Source organism: Chenopodium quinoa, unplaced genomic scaffold (genome assembly GCF_001683475.1).
Source record: "Chenopodium quinoa cultivar QQ74 unplaced genomic scaffold, ASM168347v1, whole genome shotgun sequence".
In the NCBI taxonomy this organism is placed as follows: Eukaryota; Viridiplantae; Streptophyta; class Magnoliopsida; order Caryophyllales; family Amaranthaceae; genus Chenopodium; species Chenopodium quinoa.
This window is the reverse complement of record NW_018744239.1, coordinates 6,386,187-6,403,708: the sequence shown is the minus strand read 5'-3', so window position 1 is coordinate 6,403,708 and position 17,522 is coordinate 6,386,187. Positions and strand designations below refer to the sequence as shown.

The 17,522-nt window shown below is 36.5% G+C and overlaps 1 protein-coding gene across 1 annotated transcript; it reads right to left on the bottom strand.

The window, feature by feature from the left end:
* Positions 1–279: 279 nt before the first annotated feature.
* LOC110694335 (glucan endo-1,3-beta-glucosidase 3-like) lies at positions 280–7,417 on the bottom strand. Its single transcript, XM_021871511.1, has 4 exons — positions 7,162–7,417; positions 1,249–2,502; positions 879–906; positions 280–717 (listed from the first exon to the last, which is right to left on the bottom strand). Exons 1-4 carry the CDS (start codon positions 7,247–7,249, stop codon positions 567–569), a joined length of 1,521 nt encoding a protein of 506 aa, XP_021727203.1. The 5' UTR covers positions 7,250–7,417; the 3' UTR covers positions 280–566.
* Between the last annotated feature and the right edge of the window lie 10,105 nt (positions 7,418–17,522).

The following is a 17,522-nucleotide window of genomic DNA, read 5'->3' as shown; positions in this document are numbered from 1 at the left end:
CTTTAGGAGTGCTCATAAGCCACTTAATTTTTTATTTTTTTTTGTTCATTTAAAGATCATAAGCCACTTTCATGGAGAAATAAGAGTAGGTGCTTATCGGATAAGAGTGAGAACGAGAGGGGCATAATGGTCCGTTAAGATAAAGTGTGGGCGTTAGTATGTAAAGCACCAAAATGCTTTTATAAATAGGAAGAGTCAGCCAATTTCATGAATGAATATCAAGTGTTGGTGGCTAAACCAAAATAAAAATCCTTTAATAAATAGGAAGTATAATAAATTAAATCCTAAAATAAAATAAAAATAAATAAATAAAAAATGGTACATTAAATCCAATTTGATCACATCCATCTCTTCTGTATTTTTTTTTTCTTTTCTATTCTTTGATAGATTGATCATACACCTTGATCGATTTACCTCAAATGAAAAAACCCCTATTGCCATCTTTGACCCTTCCTCTACGTACAAAATTGGGTCCGTGGCACCTTTCTAAATGGAACCAATCCAAACATCTTAACAAATATGTTGAAGCTACAGCTGCTTACGTGTGCAGAATTCCAACTTCTATGTCACAAAGAATATGCATACAAAAGAAGACTGCTCAATACCACATGAATCCAAGCAGAACCATGAAAGAAGTGACATGGAGTACCATAGCTTGTTGAGCTTTCAGAAGGAGCGAGAGCTGTGCTATTTGAAAGGGTTTCATTCCTTCCACCACTGCGAAAGGTAAAACAAGATATATTAATACTAGGCAGATACGTAACTGGTGAGCTCATACAACAGCAATAGGCCCTAATCCAAATTAAAACAAACAAAAAGAAACATGATATCAAGTGTACAAACAGCTAAATGATCAGAGGGTAAAAATCAATACATACCTTCCAGGAAATATACATGAGCCATGACCTGCAGAAACGAATACATTAGTTATTCCATAGATCATAAATACAGCCACAATTATTAAGCAAGTAAACCAGAAGCGTGAGTAATCCAATGCTTCAGTATTATTGGAAAACTGTCTGAGAATAAGCACTGGCAAAGTTTTTTATTTTTTTTTTTAGGGAGAAAGAGTTCGGACAATTCTCTTCCTCTTATATACTGAAGTTGTAAGAGGGAAACATATAAAAGCACTACAGCAGCTATATAAATGACTCAACTACTTAGTCCAAATATCAAAAGAGCTCAGCATTGCTCAGGACGGTGCAGAGAATATATTGTAAAGTTTACTAAAAACCTTGTGATACTTACTTGGGTCAGAAGTGGTGACAGTAGCCACTCCATTGAAATAACAGGTACCAGGTGCCATGGCCATCTTATGGTAGTAAGTGTCAAAAGCATAATTTGCATGGGCGACAACATTATCAGGCTCATAACAAGGTTCTCCCTGCAAAAGAATTGAACAGTTTACTTTTCCAGGCCCACAAGCCCAATCCAAAGCTGCCTGAAGCATCTTAGGATCTGCATTTTCCTTTGCAATACAGTAAGTTTGGTTCGTAGTGTCATTGGCCAATATTGTCCCTGAACCTGTTAAATGCAGAGTATAGACAGGTACACCGTTGGAATCAAAAAGCCCCCAGTTTTTCTCTGAGATTGATCCAGGTCTTAAGTCCTCATTGTACAATTCATAGATGTATGTACTTACTGCTACTCCAGGATGTTTGGGTGTCCCAGTGTTGTTCAGAACTCGCCTAATGAGATTACTATTATATGTATTAGCATTTTCAATGGTGGCATCAGGCTCAGATGAGTCACCCTTGGAAGGCCAACCTGATTCAGTCACGATAACCGGAACATTAATGAAGTTTAGATAGGACATGGCAAAGTAAGAAGCATCAACAAGGGCATCAAAAACATTGGTGTAGTGCAAGAGAGTGTTGGTATCTACAGCTTCTTTATTTGGGGGAAGAGGACGGAAAAGGGCATAATCCAAGGGGATTGTACCATTAGCCTGCATGTAATCATAGTAAGGATACACATTAAGCATGAGGTATGAACCCGTAGACTGCAAAAATTTCAATAAGGGAACCATAACTGGGTCCCATGTACGGTTAAAGAAAGCTTGGGAAGGTGGGAAAGAGTCAAGTATAATCGATGATGCATGTGGAGTTGACACTTTGATCCTGGAATCAAGATTTGAAGCAACAAGGGCTGAATGAATGTATTTCATGGCACTGACTAGTATTGGACCAGCATTTGGAAGGACAGTAAGAACTTCAGAACCAACAGCTATGGCTGTGATGTTGGTGGCAGGTACATGAGACACAATATTCCGAGCTACCCAGTTGGCTGCAGTAGCATTTGATTGACCAATTCCAAGAAGCTGCTCGTTAGGAACAGAGACAGTAACTTGTATTCCTGTGTTTGCAAGTGCACGGAGCATAGACCGATCTGAATCAAAGAGCCTTATGTGTCGGATATTTTGTGCTTTGAGAAGGGCGACCACCTGAGTTGGAGTAGGCACATCAGAGAGATCCATTCCTACATTAACACCTATAAAGGCATCTGCATAGAGTAGAATTTTGCACAAGAGGGAGTACAATTGTTCAGTGAAATACAAATTACAATATTCAATGTCACCAAAAAATCACAATAGACTAACACCAATTGCGTGTTTCAAGCTGTATACTGCAAGATGACACAGATGCCAAGTTTATTTTAGGATGGTAATAAACGCACTCTCTCTCAATATACCACATTCAAGATAACTTGTCCTGAGTTGATGACAGATAAATTCATTCATCAAATGCCTTCTCAAATAATCATCCCAATAAACTACTTGAGCATAGTTAAATAGGTTTATGATACAAACATAATCAGGATCTTCCAAGTCTGTTAGACCTCCCTCTTTGTCTCCTCGAATAACAATTACTTTGTTCTACAGTTCTAAGATAAAAAGACTACTGAAACCCATCTACATTGAAAAGTCTTTGTCGTAGTTGTGACCACTTATTTAGTAGGGATTATAATGTATCAATTCATATTAAATAGTTTCAAAACAAATTTCATTGAATTTAATGACAGTAGTATAATATCAGCGTCTCTAGTAATCATATAAGTCCTATTCACATTGAAAAGCTTGAATTGGAAAATTCTATTTCAGCACATAAAAATTTAGAAACTGGAGAAAAATGAATATATCAGTAAACCTATTAATCAGAGATTTATGTACAACAAGTCTTTTATCCAGAAAGCAAATATATTAGGTTTTGCACAGGATCAAGTCTGAAACTCTGAATGGCACAAATGGAGAGTAATAGAGGAGAATCTAGGAATGCAATGTGCCCCTAAGGTGAAGCAAAATATTTAGTTAGTCATCCAGCTTTATTGTATGGGTCAATATGTTGGGCTTTCAAAAAAGACTATGCATGAAAGATAATTGCAGGAAAGAGATGTGTTTGTCAAAGTTTGGTATACGAGAAGAAGCAGAAAGAGATGAAACCTGAAAGAAGATATCCGCAGTAGAACTGGAGAGGTAAGATGAAGGAGAAGTTACTGTAAGGTTTAGACATGTCCAAATGCAAAGATAAACATGCACTTGTACAGAATGTTGGGCTTCTAAGAAGGAGCACATTAAAAAGATACGAAAATGTGCATGTTAAGGTGGATGTGTGGGAACACTCTAAGAAATAGAATCAGAAATGAGGTTATTCGCAAGAAAGTAGGTGTGGCAGACATTGCAGATAAACTAAGGGAAAATCGCTGATAAACTAAGGGAAAATCGCCTGCGTTGGTTTGGGCATGTAAGACGGAGACCCGAAGGTGCACCGGTGCGAAGAGTGGAAGAGTGGGACCATGGAGGGGTTAAACGAGAGAGAGGGAGACCGAAAATTAATTGGTTGGAAGGAGTTAGGAAGGATATGAAGTGTATGGATTTGCATGAGGATGAAGCATTGGATCGTAAGGGATGGAGGAGGAAGATTTATGTCGATAACTACACGGAATAATCAAATTTGGTTCATGTTAGCCGACCCTACTTATGGGATTAAGGCTTTGATTTTGATTGATCATACTACCTCCACTTTGTATATTTTACCTGCTTTTCATTTAAGTCCCTTATTTTTGTCTACTTACTTTTACTTTATTCTATATTGCCCATAGTTATAAATTTGTATAAGACCCAAAAACAAATTGATCATAGTCATAAGTTTAAAATAAATTAAACATCAACCAAATCTGATGTTAATCAAGGTTGCACCCTAGATCCTATCAATAGAGCTTTAAATGAAAAATTATCTTCTCCAATTCTCAATCTTAAGAGATCATTCCTTCTATTTCTTACACTTATTAGTGGCCTTCTTTCAATTTTTCAGAGCTATTGACATAAAGTTGAAACCGCAAAAGTAAAGCAATGTGATATATCATTCTTTATATTCAACTAAGACCTCAAAGCAACAAATAAACAAACAAATTGAATCAAAAGTCTCCAAGGACAGTTGCTCATGCACGGACAAAGGTAGTGAACATACTAAATGGAATGTACCCAACAATGGAATTGATATTAAAGATCATTGTCTTAATGAAAAGGAAGAAAGTATCAATGGGATAAAGATGAAATATTTATTTCATGGGAAATAGCTACCAATGAAAAGACAAAACACATCTACAGAACATAGAAATGCTATATCTGTTTTTATTTACAAAACAGAATGAAACAATGATTTCTATCTCGAAAGGCATAAATTGTTCTGTCTCAAACTCCAACTACAATCATCTTAGATGACAAAATTAACCTCATATGTGGGGATATCGCTGATACTAAAGTTGAAATAGACAAAATTATAAAAGAGTTTGCTAATACTTTCAAGTGAACAATTTACCAAAAATTTTCTTTTCCAAAAAGTGAAATCATTGAGTTGAAAGGTACTTGATCAAGCAATAAAAATTTATATGAAGGAGATGAAGTGTAGTAAAACCGAGTAAGACATAAAAAATATCAAGAAAAATTGTGAATAACCTGTAACAACACTGCTGGACAAAAGGACAATGGCAATAATGTCATGCCAATCAAGTTCAGTTACAAAACAGATTATTGTATTAATACCATGCTAAAGGTAATATAACCAAAGCCTTAAGTATATTAAAACGAGAATTTCAAATCCTTTAAAGTCCTATAGCCAAATAGTTGTAGATAGTGGTCAAAGCTAGCAAGTTATAAGCCATATAAATGTATCCCACATTCCTACTGATTGCAAGTGAAGACAGTACTGTACTATTTAAGCGCACTTAATACCAAATTCCTAAAACTACTTATTAGGACGGTCCTGATTAGTAATTGAATATAATTAGTTTAAGGGATATTTAGTAGAAGCAGTAAATTCCAAATAAATTGATAACATTGCATCATGTTCTTAACAAGATAGGGATAAGGTGGTAAATTAGCATAATTTGAATGTTGTGTTCTTCATAAGAAGGCTTTTATAAGCTAGCAAAGCTTTGTGCTTGTGCTCGAATGCTTGTAAATCTGAAGTCTTCCATGAGCCAGAAATAGAACCCAAAATATTGCTTTACCTGACGTACATTCAGAATTCATGGTTTCAAAGTAGGTTGGTTTTGATTAAATAACATAGGACATTAAATTCTGTTTTACATCTATATTAGAGACAATTACAAATATATACTAACCACAAAAGGCAACATAATGATCATGCAGAAGTTCTGGCACTGGTGATGACAATAAAATCAACAAATTAGGACTATTAAAATTTTATAATTCACATCTTTGCAGTTCTAGGAAAAGTGAAAATTGTCCATACTCAAGGTATGAAAAGTTCCTTGTACTCATCGACTGCTAGTGGAGCTGAAAGAATTCTCATTGACAATATTATAGTTTCTTGCAATAGAGGACTATATTAATTATTTTTCTACATACACATTTTATATCTGTGAAGTTACAAACTATCACAGCATGTTTAGAAGGTAATAATAAATAGCAAGACTGGTGATGAGCTATAGGAAAGTCTCGTGAAAATATAATTAGAATGCTTTCTGGCTTCTAGGTATGTGCTTTTCTTCACAAATTTCTATTGCCACTCAATAAAAAATATGAGGTTCCAATGAGTGGAAAGACTGGTAACAAAAAATTTATACAGAAAGACAAATACCTAGTTTAAAGTTGCATTACCATCAATCCATCATACCAAGTACATTGACATGAGACTTTCATTCCAAAACTAGTTACAAGTTCATTACCATTGCATTGCATCACTCATTACCAGCTACCAAACAGACCATCAATGCATTTCAAATCAAGGGTCTAACACAAATAGCTGCTTGATAGTTCAAAATGATGAGACTGCTTGCATCTAACTCCACCCTTCTACCCTTATCAATACAAGGAGCTTCACTAGACACACTACGGTAACAATTATGCTTCACGAACTCCCACAGCCTTCGAGTTCACTAGTTAACATAAGGTCTTATCGGCCTTCCTCGGTCCATAACATAGCATAACAATCCCACTACCTCCTCTACACTAGCTAGGAAGAAATGGTACCGAAACTCGAACCTAGTCATGGTGAAAAAAGGCAAAAAATTCACTATTTCACCCGACAACTCATCTACATTGCAAAAATACCATAGAAAAAAATCTACTTAAATCACCTTACCTTACAAATCATCTAGAATTGTAAAACAATCATTAATCCTTTATTACTGTAACAAGAGTCATTTAATTACGAAATCATTAATGGACTCAAATCATGTTCAAATAAATCCAAAACTACTCTAATACCCTTAAAGTTTAAATTATTGAAGTTAGTTTGTTGGTTACAAAACACTGCAAGGCTGTCATTAAAATATTCCTTAAGATGCCAACATTGTCCTTAAAAAACAGCACATTGAGCTGGAACCCAAATTAACTATTTTACACTAATCAAAATGTTAATTGTTCTATTACTTCTATACTTCTATTGATGGGACCAATTTTTGCACATTTCAAAATTATGAAGTAAAAGAAAAATTTTAAAACAAAGAAAAAAAAAAAAAAAAAAAAAAAAAAAAAAAAAAAAAAAAAAAAAAACCAAAATGCAGCAACAATACAACAAACCAGCAAATTTACCTCAAATTGCAAGATAAACAGAAAACAGCAAGAACAATGAGCATTTTTGTGGGTAAATCTTTTTAGCAAAAATAATAAAAACCCAGAAAATGAAAAGTACTTACTTTCATCAGCAGAAAAAGCAGAATGAAGAAGAAGAAGAAGTAGAAGCAGAAAACCAAGTAAAACCGCCATTGAATTATCTGACTTCATTTTAGTGAAAAATCTTGAAAAACCATTCAAATCCCACTTGACAAATCTGAGAAAAAACCCAGAAAAAAAATGAAAGAAAGTGTTGAGTGGAGAAAAAAGGGGCAGAATAGAGAGAGAAAAGGAGGTATTTAAGAGGGAAAGAATAGTAAAAAGAGTGTTGAAAGGTTGGAAGAGTCGAGGTAGAGAAGTTGTTTTTATTTATTTGTTTTTTATGTTTTTGTCAGAGTTGAGAAAGATCAACTAGCCATCTTTGCTTTGGAAGCTTTAGGACAGGTTTTGGACGGTTCAGATTTGAATTTTTTTTTGTTAATAATAATATTCTCAATATTTTAAAAAGTGTTACATTTTGATTAGAACATAATTTCAGCAATTTAATTGTCTTATGTAATACGTAGTATAAGAGATAAGTGGTGTAGTTAAAGTATTAAAAAATTATAAAAAATAGTGGGGTTAATTGTTTATTAAAAAATAATGAATATGAGCGGAAAGAAATAATTAAAAATCTTTCTTTCCTTCAAAAAAATAATTAAAAAAAAATACGGAGTAGTAGGTTTTGGTGGTGAGAATGAAAGGAGAAGATATAATACAAAGTATAAAAAAGTGTTTTGGAAAAAAAAAAAAAAAAGTATAACACTTATTAAAATATGGCCGCATTTGATAAGTGCAATACTTATTAAAATAAGAAGGGTGTATTCCAATTGATTTTGTAAGTGTTCTATTTTGATGACACACTTCTGCCGTTTCAAATTATATAACACATTTATTTAAGAAAATTTGTATTTCATCACCTTATAAATAACCCACTTTTTGAAATACCAACCATTAAAAAAATACTTTAAAATACCACCCAAAAAAGACAAAAAAAAATTGATTTCATCACCATTTAACACTTTTTGTTGAGAATACCGTTAAATCTAACATTTTTTAAAACATTTCTTTGATTTTTGTGCTAAAAACATGCTTTGTAAAGGTTTTGGGAGTCATTTTTTCCCTTTGAGTCCTATTTGAGGTTAAAATTAAAAAAAGATATTGAAAGTGCCACGTTTTACAAATAAAAATACCTCAGCTTGCGTGAAACACGCAAAATGAAGCATTTTCGATAATGTTTTGTCAATTTTGACCTCGAATCAGATCAAAAAGATAAAAATGACCCCCAAAACCTCTAAACAATATGTTTTTGACACGAAAATAAAAAAAAATTCTAAAATGTTAAATTTAACGGTTTTCGTGGTGAAATCCATTTTTTTTTTTGTCTTCTTTTGGTGATACTTTAATACAAAATTTTTCATGGGTGATAATTTTAAAAAATGGGTTATCTATGGGTGGTAATATAAAATTTTCTTCATTTTATCACGTTTGCTAATGTAAAAGTTTAATAAAAAATATATGGAGTACTTAATTATACTATTAATAAAGATAATAAAATTTATTTTAATTTAATACACAATAAAACGAATATAACAAAATCCCATGACTATGTTTTTTTTTCATATCTATAAAACACAAATGTTAGTTAAAGTAAAGTTTATGAATAGTGTTGAAATCAAAATGGTCATTTCATTTAGAACATAGGAAGTATACTAATGGGATCGGATGAGCAAACGACCCGGTGACCTAGTTTTAGAACTAGAACTGATTTAGAAGTGACAAGTCCAAATCTAAAGTCAATTTTACTAGGTTTAGGTCAAATTTCAAATACATAAAATAAAAAATAAAAAAATTGGGTAAAAAAAAAAAAAAAATCCCTGATTGAACCAATTTAAATTTCTAGTTTGGGAATTTTGGACTCGACACCCACTAGGTACTCGATAGAACCAGGTTTAATTTTGTGTACTCAGTACCAAACCGGTTAAATTGGGTACCAAGTATTGGGTTAGCCTTTTCATGGGAAGCTTATGAACTACAAATTTTTGCCTACATCCATATTATATGCAGCAACACTACTTGCACTCCTTCTTCTTCATAATGACGTCATCTTATAGTTTTTCGATTTTGAATCACATATAAAATTGAAAAGTGTTGCAATTGTTATGTGTAATACCCCGTAGTTTTATACGTATTTTAATTTAAATAAGTATTTTCTTAAAAGTATTTAAATAATTTGAAATGAATTATTTAGGGTTTTCATTAATTTAAAAAGAATGATTTTGATTATTAAATAATCTTGAAAATATTTTATTTTATGATTTAAAAATATTGGGGCATATTATTTTATAAAAGAATAATTTTAAAAAGTCAAAGTTTTAAAGAAAGTCAAAATCCTAGTTTGATTAGGAATCCTAATTTGAGTAGGAAAGGGATTATTAAGGGTAGTAAGTAGGAGGTTATGAGAAAGGGTGTAAATACCCATCATGTCTCTAGGGTGGAGTGCACCCAAAGGTAAATTCTCTCTCTCCTCTTATTTTCTTTTCTCCTTAATTTTGTCCTTCCCCTTTATTTTTAATTTTAACGTTTTAATCACGTTTAGATTCTTACTCGTCCGATTTTTACAAAAAAATAGTTTTTTTCGTGTATAAACAACGTTTTAATCAAAACTCACTACCTCTCGTGGCCAAATTCAGCTCTAAATATGGTTTTCGGGCAGTTTTTTATTTTTAACGAAGGATTAATGTTTTAATTAATTTTCAGATTTAGTTTTTAGTCAAAAAGCCCCAAATTGAAAACCCTAGGTTTCTAACTTAATGTATATTGATGGAATTGGATTGTGGGTAATTTAAACTATTGAAATTAATGTTTTTAAACATAATTATAGAAATTTTTGATGGTTTAATAAAGCTGTAATTTTTATAAAAAGGTTATAATTAAGTTTCTTGAAAGGATTTTTAATTATCCATTAATTGGGAATAAAAGTAAGGGTTTCAAATTAAATTTCAGATTATTTTATAGGGTTTTTGAGTGATTTAAAGAGTGTATATATTGTTGGAATTTTTATATAAACACTATGAATGAGTTTTTACTTTGTGGTTTTAATTACCCACTTAAAGAAAGAGTTTTAAAGGTTTTAAACCAAAATTTCAGCTTATTAGAGAGGGTTTAAAGTGTTTAAAAGTTGCTGAAAATTTGTGCAATCAAGGGAGTAATTGAGTTTATAATTTTGGTTTGTAGGAGACTTCCAAGTGAGTAATTTTATTTAGTCGTGGCGATTTTGAATCATATTCAAGATACGTTTGCGTACTTGGTAATGTTTAAGTGTATAGAAGCATGCTAGGCTTTGTTTAATTAATTCTAAATAGTATCATGATAGGTGATAGTTGGAATTTGTTGATTGGATCGATGATAACTTGCTATTTTATGCGGTTTTAGGGCGTATTTGAACCTAGTTTACCTGAACAAATTTGTGTTTTGGTTCACTTTTACCCTATTATTATGCAATTTTTGTGTATCCTATGCTTCACGGGTTGTTAGTGTTTTTGTTGAGATTTTAGGTCCAAAGACGACCAAATGAAGCCCATGGTTACCAAACCGAGGTTAGAAGCAAGGAAATGATGGAAAGAATCCAAGTACAAGAGCATCGTAGAAGAAAACACGAAGAAAAGGGCCCAGAAGACCCTGCACGGCCGTGCAAGATGTAGCACGTCCGTGCAGGAGTGCAGACCTGAACCCATCTTTCTGCCAAGGCCTGCACGGACGTGCCAAATATTGCACGTCCGTGCAGATGATGCAGCACGGACGTGCTTCCGTGATTATGAGGCAGCACGGACGTGCCAAATATTGCACGTCCGTGCAGACCTACAGTTTACCCGTTTCTTATTTTCACCGTCCTCTTATTTTAGGGGGTAATATAAATAGCCCCTTTGGACCATTTTAGAGGGGTTCCCAATTTTTCCAGATTTTCATACTCCTCTTAGTTTGAAACACAAAAATCCTCAAATTAGCATAGATTTTAGTTCTTGTTTTGAAGGTTTTTCAATCCAATCATTGTAGAAGACAAGTTCCACCATTGTTAGTCAATTATTGAAGCTTCTAGTAATTTTTCTTACTCTTTCTTTCTCTCTTCTATCTTTAATTCTTGCTTTTTATTAATTGTTTGGTTGTTCTTTGCATGTTTAATTGTTAGATTCTACTTAATTCTTAGTTTTAATTTGTTCATGAATTCCTTGAAATCTTTAATTGCTTTAACTTCCATGGATTGTGAGTAGTCTAATTTCTAGGGTTTGGGTGAACCCTCAATGTAATCACCAACACTTGTTGCATGTACTAATTTGTTAATTGTGGGGTGTTAATTAGTTGATTTTATGAGGTTTCATTGTTAATTCTTGTAATTGGCCATTGCTTGAATTATTTATCTAGCTTCCTCAACGAAGGATCGAGAGATGAACTTGAGGAAGCTCCCTTATGCTTGATTGACTTGATTTTCCATGAGAATAGGAATTTCTAGTCAAGGGAATTTGCATGTTATCGTGAGGATGTTTTAACACTTGTTTCTTGCCCATAATCACGAGAGTAGGTTATGGTTTTGATGTCAAGTAATCCCTCTAGCTTGAGAGAGTAGTTGGGTGCATTTGATAACTTCCCCTAATTTATCCCCTAAATCACCATTTCTATGCATGCTACTTGTGGTCCGTGATGAAGTTGAGTGGTGTAACCCATGCCCTAGGCCTTCTTAATATTGTTAATCACCTCTTAGAATTAGTTGATTTGAATTAGAATAGTGTGACGTAATACCAACTTAAAACCCCCGACTTAATCTAGCTTGTTTAAACAATAACATTTGGTGGTTGATTCAACGCCTCTCATGGGTTCGACCCTTTCTTGCCCTTGCTACTAGTTGAGTAGGATCGAGTTAGGTCTTATTTCTTGATAGGTTGACGACGTCCTATCAAGTTTTGGCGCCGTTGCCGGGGAGGCAAAGTCACATTGAATAAGTTATTGTTGAATGAGTCTAGATTTGTGTATATGTATATAATCTTCTTATTTTGTTTTTGTCTAAGCGTGTTTACTTTGTGATAGTCATTGCTAACGTTTTCCTTAGCTTTGTTTGACTGTGCATGACACGGAGGAGTAAGCAATCACCGCTTATCCCCGTAGATCCGGAGTTAAATAAAACTTTGAGGAACGTAAGAAGGCTCCTACAAGGCACGCCGGAATTTTCTCTAGCTTATACGGATTCCGAGTCGGAGGATAATCTTGACAACGAGCAAGAGATGGCCAACCCACCGCCTCCTCCACTTCTACAAGACTATGACCACCCCGATGCATTCCAACTTCGGAGTGGCATACTTCTTCCCACCACCAATGCAAACAACTATGAGTTCTCTCCTCAACTCATAAGGATGATCCAAAGTGAACAGTTCAGGGGGAGTGCAAATGAGTGCCCTCTAGCTCATTTAGACAACTTCCTTGAGTTGTGCACTACCATCAAGCAAAACAACCTCACGGAGGAATTCATTTGGATGCATATGTTTCGGTTCTCTCTTAGGGACAAGGCTAAGTGTTGGTTGAGGTCCGTGAAAGAAGGATCCTTAACAACATGGGAAGAGGTTACCAAAGCATTTCTTGGGAAGTTTTGTCCGCCTGAAAAGACCGCGGAATTGAGAAGGAAGATTACAAGCTTCACTCAAGAGGATGATGAAACCTTAGGTGAAGCATGGGAAAGATTCAAGGATCTAAAGAGGAAGTGTCCACACCATGGGTTGCCTTTATGGATGATTATTCAAAGCTTCTACGACGGTCTCACTCCTACCTCAAGGGCCAATCTTGACAACGGAGCCGGTGGTAGTATTAAAAAGCTACCGGTGGAAGAAGCCGAGAATATGATTGAAGAAGTTGCAAGGCATTACGCCTATAGATATGATAGAAGAGAAAGTCAACCGAAGAAGAAAGGTATGCATGAGTTGAGTGCAATAGATCTCATTGCCTCAAAGTTTGATATGCTAGCTCACAAGCTAGACCAAGCAACCTCCTCAAGCGGTACCTCCTCTTCACAACCACAACCACAAGTCATGTCTTGTGAGACTTGTGGGGGTAATGATCACATGGCTTCATATTGCAATGCTACTAATGAGCAAGTTGCGGCCGTGAACCAAAGAAATGAGCAACCTTTCAATCAAGGTTGGAGGCAACAAAACCAAGGGTGGAGACAACCCAATCAAAACCAACAATCCAACTACAACAACCCTCCTCAAAACATCTACAACCAAAATCAACAAAATCACCAAGCCCCATACCGCCATCCAAACCAACAAAGACAGCAATTCAACCAACAACCTCCTCCACCCCAAAAGACTTCCCTTGAGGCCGCTCTTGAGTCTTTCATAAATCAACAAGGGAAGAGCAATGCAGAAATGAGCTCCAACATCCAACAACTTCAAGCGCACAACAAAATAATTGAGAATCAACTAGCTCAAATTGCACAACAAGTTGGGAGTTCTACCTCCAATGCTAGTGGTCAATTTCCAAGCTCAACGGTTGTGAACCCGAAGGAGCATGTCAAGGCTATCACATTGAGGTCCGGGAGAGGGTATGAAGGTCCGGTAATGAGTGAAGATGTGCCACAAAAGAGAGATGAGGGTGTGGAGGTGAGAAGTGAGAATGATGTTGAAAATGAGGTGGTAGAAGTTGAGAGAAAAGAAAAAGAAAAGAGTGTTGAGGGAGACACAAAGAAAGGAGAGGGAGTTGAAGTTGAAGTGGAGAAACCCCCAATGAGAGTCTACAAGCCACCTATTCCTTTCCCTCATAGGTTGGTAGAGAAAAAATTGAATGAGAAGTTTTCAAAGTTCCTTGAGGTCATGAGAGGGCTCCAAGTGAACATTCCCTTTCTTCATGCTATGTCACAAATGCCTACATATGCGAAATTTTTAAAAGATCTCTTGTCCAACAAAAGTAGGCTTGAAGAGAGTGCAACCATCTCCCTTCCAATGGAGGTGAGCGCAATCATTCAAAACAAGCTTCCCCGAAAGCTTGGTGACCCGGGTAGCTATGCAATTCCGGTGAAGATTGGAGATATGGAAGCCATGGATGCTCTTTGTGATCTTGGGGAAAGTGTAAGCTTGATGCCCTTCTCAATTGCGAAAAATTTAAAAGTTGGTGAGATGAAGCCAACAAGAATCTCAATACAATTAGCCGATCGTTCGGTTAGATTACCAATGGGAATACTTGAAGATGTACCGGTACAAGTGGGAAGAGTTTTTGTACCTTGTGACTTTGTGGTGATGGAAATGGAGGAGGACAACAAGGTTCCTCTCATTTTGGGAAGGCCGTTCTTGAACACGGCGGGAGTGGTAATTGATATGAAACAAGGCAAGCTAACATTGAATGTGGGAGATGAGAAAATTTCTTTCTCATTCTCGCAAGCCATGAGGAAGCCTATGTATGAGGATATCAATAGAATCGATACTCTTGACCGAGAAGTGGAGGAATTGAAGATGATGAACAATAGCAAAGATACTCTACAAGCGATCCTCACGGAAAGTTTGTACAATGATGATGATGAAGCTAAGGGGTACAAGTTGTTGCTAGACCAACCCCTACATGGCAAGGCAAGGGAGTTTGAAGCACTTAAGGTGGAGGTAAAAGAGGAGAGGTCTACGCCTCCTCCTAAGGTTGAACTTAAACCCCTTCCCCCTTCACTTAAATACGTTTTTCTTGATGATAATGAGACTTATCCCGTTATTGTCAATACCAACCTTGATGACACTTCCCTTGAGAAACTCCTAGTTGTGTTGAGGGAGTATAGGAGTGTCATTGGGTATGCCATTGATGACATTAAGGGGATAAGTCCCACGATATGCATGCACAAGATTTTGCTTGATAATGATCATGACTCCTCAATTGAGCACCAAAGAAGGCTCAACCCCAACATGAAAGAAGTTGTTAAAAAAGAGGTTTTGAAACTTCTTGAAGCGGGCATAATCTACCCTATCTCCGATAGCAAGTGGGTTAGCCCGGTTCAAGTTGTTCCAAAAAAAGGGGGCATGACCATTATCAAGAACGATAAGGGTGAGACCATTTCTACAAGGTCGGTCACCGGGTGGAGAATGTGCATAGACTATCGAAAATTGAACAAATCCACTCGGAAGGACCACTTCCCTCTCCCCTTTATCGATCAAATCTTGGAAAGGTTGGCATCACATAGTCACTATTGCTTCTTGGATGGGTATTCGGGATTCCTCCAAATCCCTATCCTACCCGAGGATCAAGAGAAGACTACATTCACATGCCCTTTTGGCACCTTTTCTTATCGAAGGATGCCATTTGGATTATGTAATGCACCTTCTACATTTCAAAGGTGTATGATGTCTATCTTTTCCGACATGCTTGAATCATCAATCGAGGTATTTATGGATGACTTTTCTGTTTGCGGTTCATCTTTTGACACTTGCCTAAGTAATTTGATTAAAGTGTTAAAAAGATGTCAAGAGGTGAACCTTGTGCTTAATTGGGAAAAATGTCATTTCATGGTTGAAGAGGGTATTGTGTTGGGACATGTTGTTTCTAGTAGGGGCATTGAGGTTGATCGTGCCAAAATTGAGGTTATTGAGCGCCTCCCTCCCCCCACTAATGTGAAGGGTATAAGGAGTTTTCTTGGACACGCGGGTTTTTACCGCCGGTTCATTAAAGATTTTTCCAAAATCGCTAAGCCGCTCACTCAATTGTTGGTAAAGGATGCCCCTTTTGTGTTTTCTAATGATTGTTTGCTAGCCTTTGATAGGTTGAAGGAAGCTTTGATCACGGCTCCCATCATTCAACCACCGAATTGGGAGCTCCCTTTTGAACTCATGTGTGATGCTTCGGACTATGCCGTTGGATCTGTGCTTGGGAAAAGGAAGGATAAAAAGCTCCATGCCATCTATTACACTAGCAAAACTCTTGATGAAGCACAAAGAAACTACACAACGACTGAAAAAGAGCTCCTAGCCATCGTCCATGCTATCGAAAAGTTTAGGTCTTACTTGGTGGGCTCCAAAGTTATAGTCTTCACCGACCATGCGGCTTTGAAGTACTTGCTGTCCAAGAAGGACGCTAAACCAAGGTTGATTAGGTGGGTCTTGCTCTTACAAGACTACGATATAGAAATTCGGGACAAGAAGGGTGCCGAGAATGTAGTAGCCGATCATCTCTCACGGCTACCGATCGTAGAAGGTGAAATTGAAGCTTTGCCAATTGATGATTCATTCCCGGATGATCAATTATTCACAATCATTCAAGCCCCGGCCCCATGGTTTGCGGATATTGCAAATTACTTGGCTTGCTCCATCCTTCCTCCCGACCTCACCTATTAACAAAAGCGGAAGTTCCTCCATGATGTCCGCCAATACTTTTGGGATGACCCCTTGCTCTTCAAACAAGGTGTTGATGGTCTTTTTAGAAGGTGTGTCCCCGACGATGAAATTCATGAAGTTATCACAATGTGTCACTCCTCACCTTGTGGAGGACATATGAGTGCTAACAAGACATTGGCGAGAATATTCCAATGCGGTTTCTATTGGCCCTCTATGTTCAAGGACGTATGGGGAGTTGTTAAAGCTTGTGACCGGTGTCAAAGGACCGGTAATTTGTCAAGAAAGAATGAAATGCCTTTGAATAACATTTTAGAGCTGGAAATTTTCGATGTGTGGGGAATAGATTTTATGGGACCTTTCCCATCCTCTTTTGGGAACAAATACATTTTGGTGGCCGTCGACTATGTATCAAAGTGGGTTGAAGCGGTTGCATCTCCTACAAATGATGCTAAGGTAGTGGTCAAGTTGTTCAAGAAAGTCATTTTCCCTAGGTTTGGTGTGCCACGTGCCGTAATAAGTGATGGAGGATCGCACTTTGCAAAGCGATCTTTCAAGGCTCTCCTTGAAAAATACGGAGTGAGGCACAAGGTGTCATTGGCTTACCACCCTCAAACAAGTGGTCAAGCTGAAATTTCAAATAGGGAGATTAAGTTGATACTAGAGAAGACGGTGAATAGGTCAAGGAAGGATTGGTCATCAAGGTTGGATGATGCTCTATGGGCCTACCGCACCGCCTTCAAGACTCCTATTGGCACCACCCCTTACAAGCTCGTTTATGGGAAATCATGCCATCTACCGGTGGAACTGGAACATCGTGCGCACTGGGCTATCAAAACCTTGAATTTTGATATCCAATCCGCCGGAGAAAAGAGGATGCTTGACCTCCATGCCTTGGAAGAGTTGAGGTTAGATGCATATGAGAGTGCAAAGATCTACAAGGAGAAGACCAAAGCATGGCACGACAAGCACATCAACAAGAGAGAGTTCAAGGAGGGTGACAAGGTCTTGCTATTTAACTCCTGGTTGAAGTTGTTTCCGGGAAAGCTAAAATC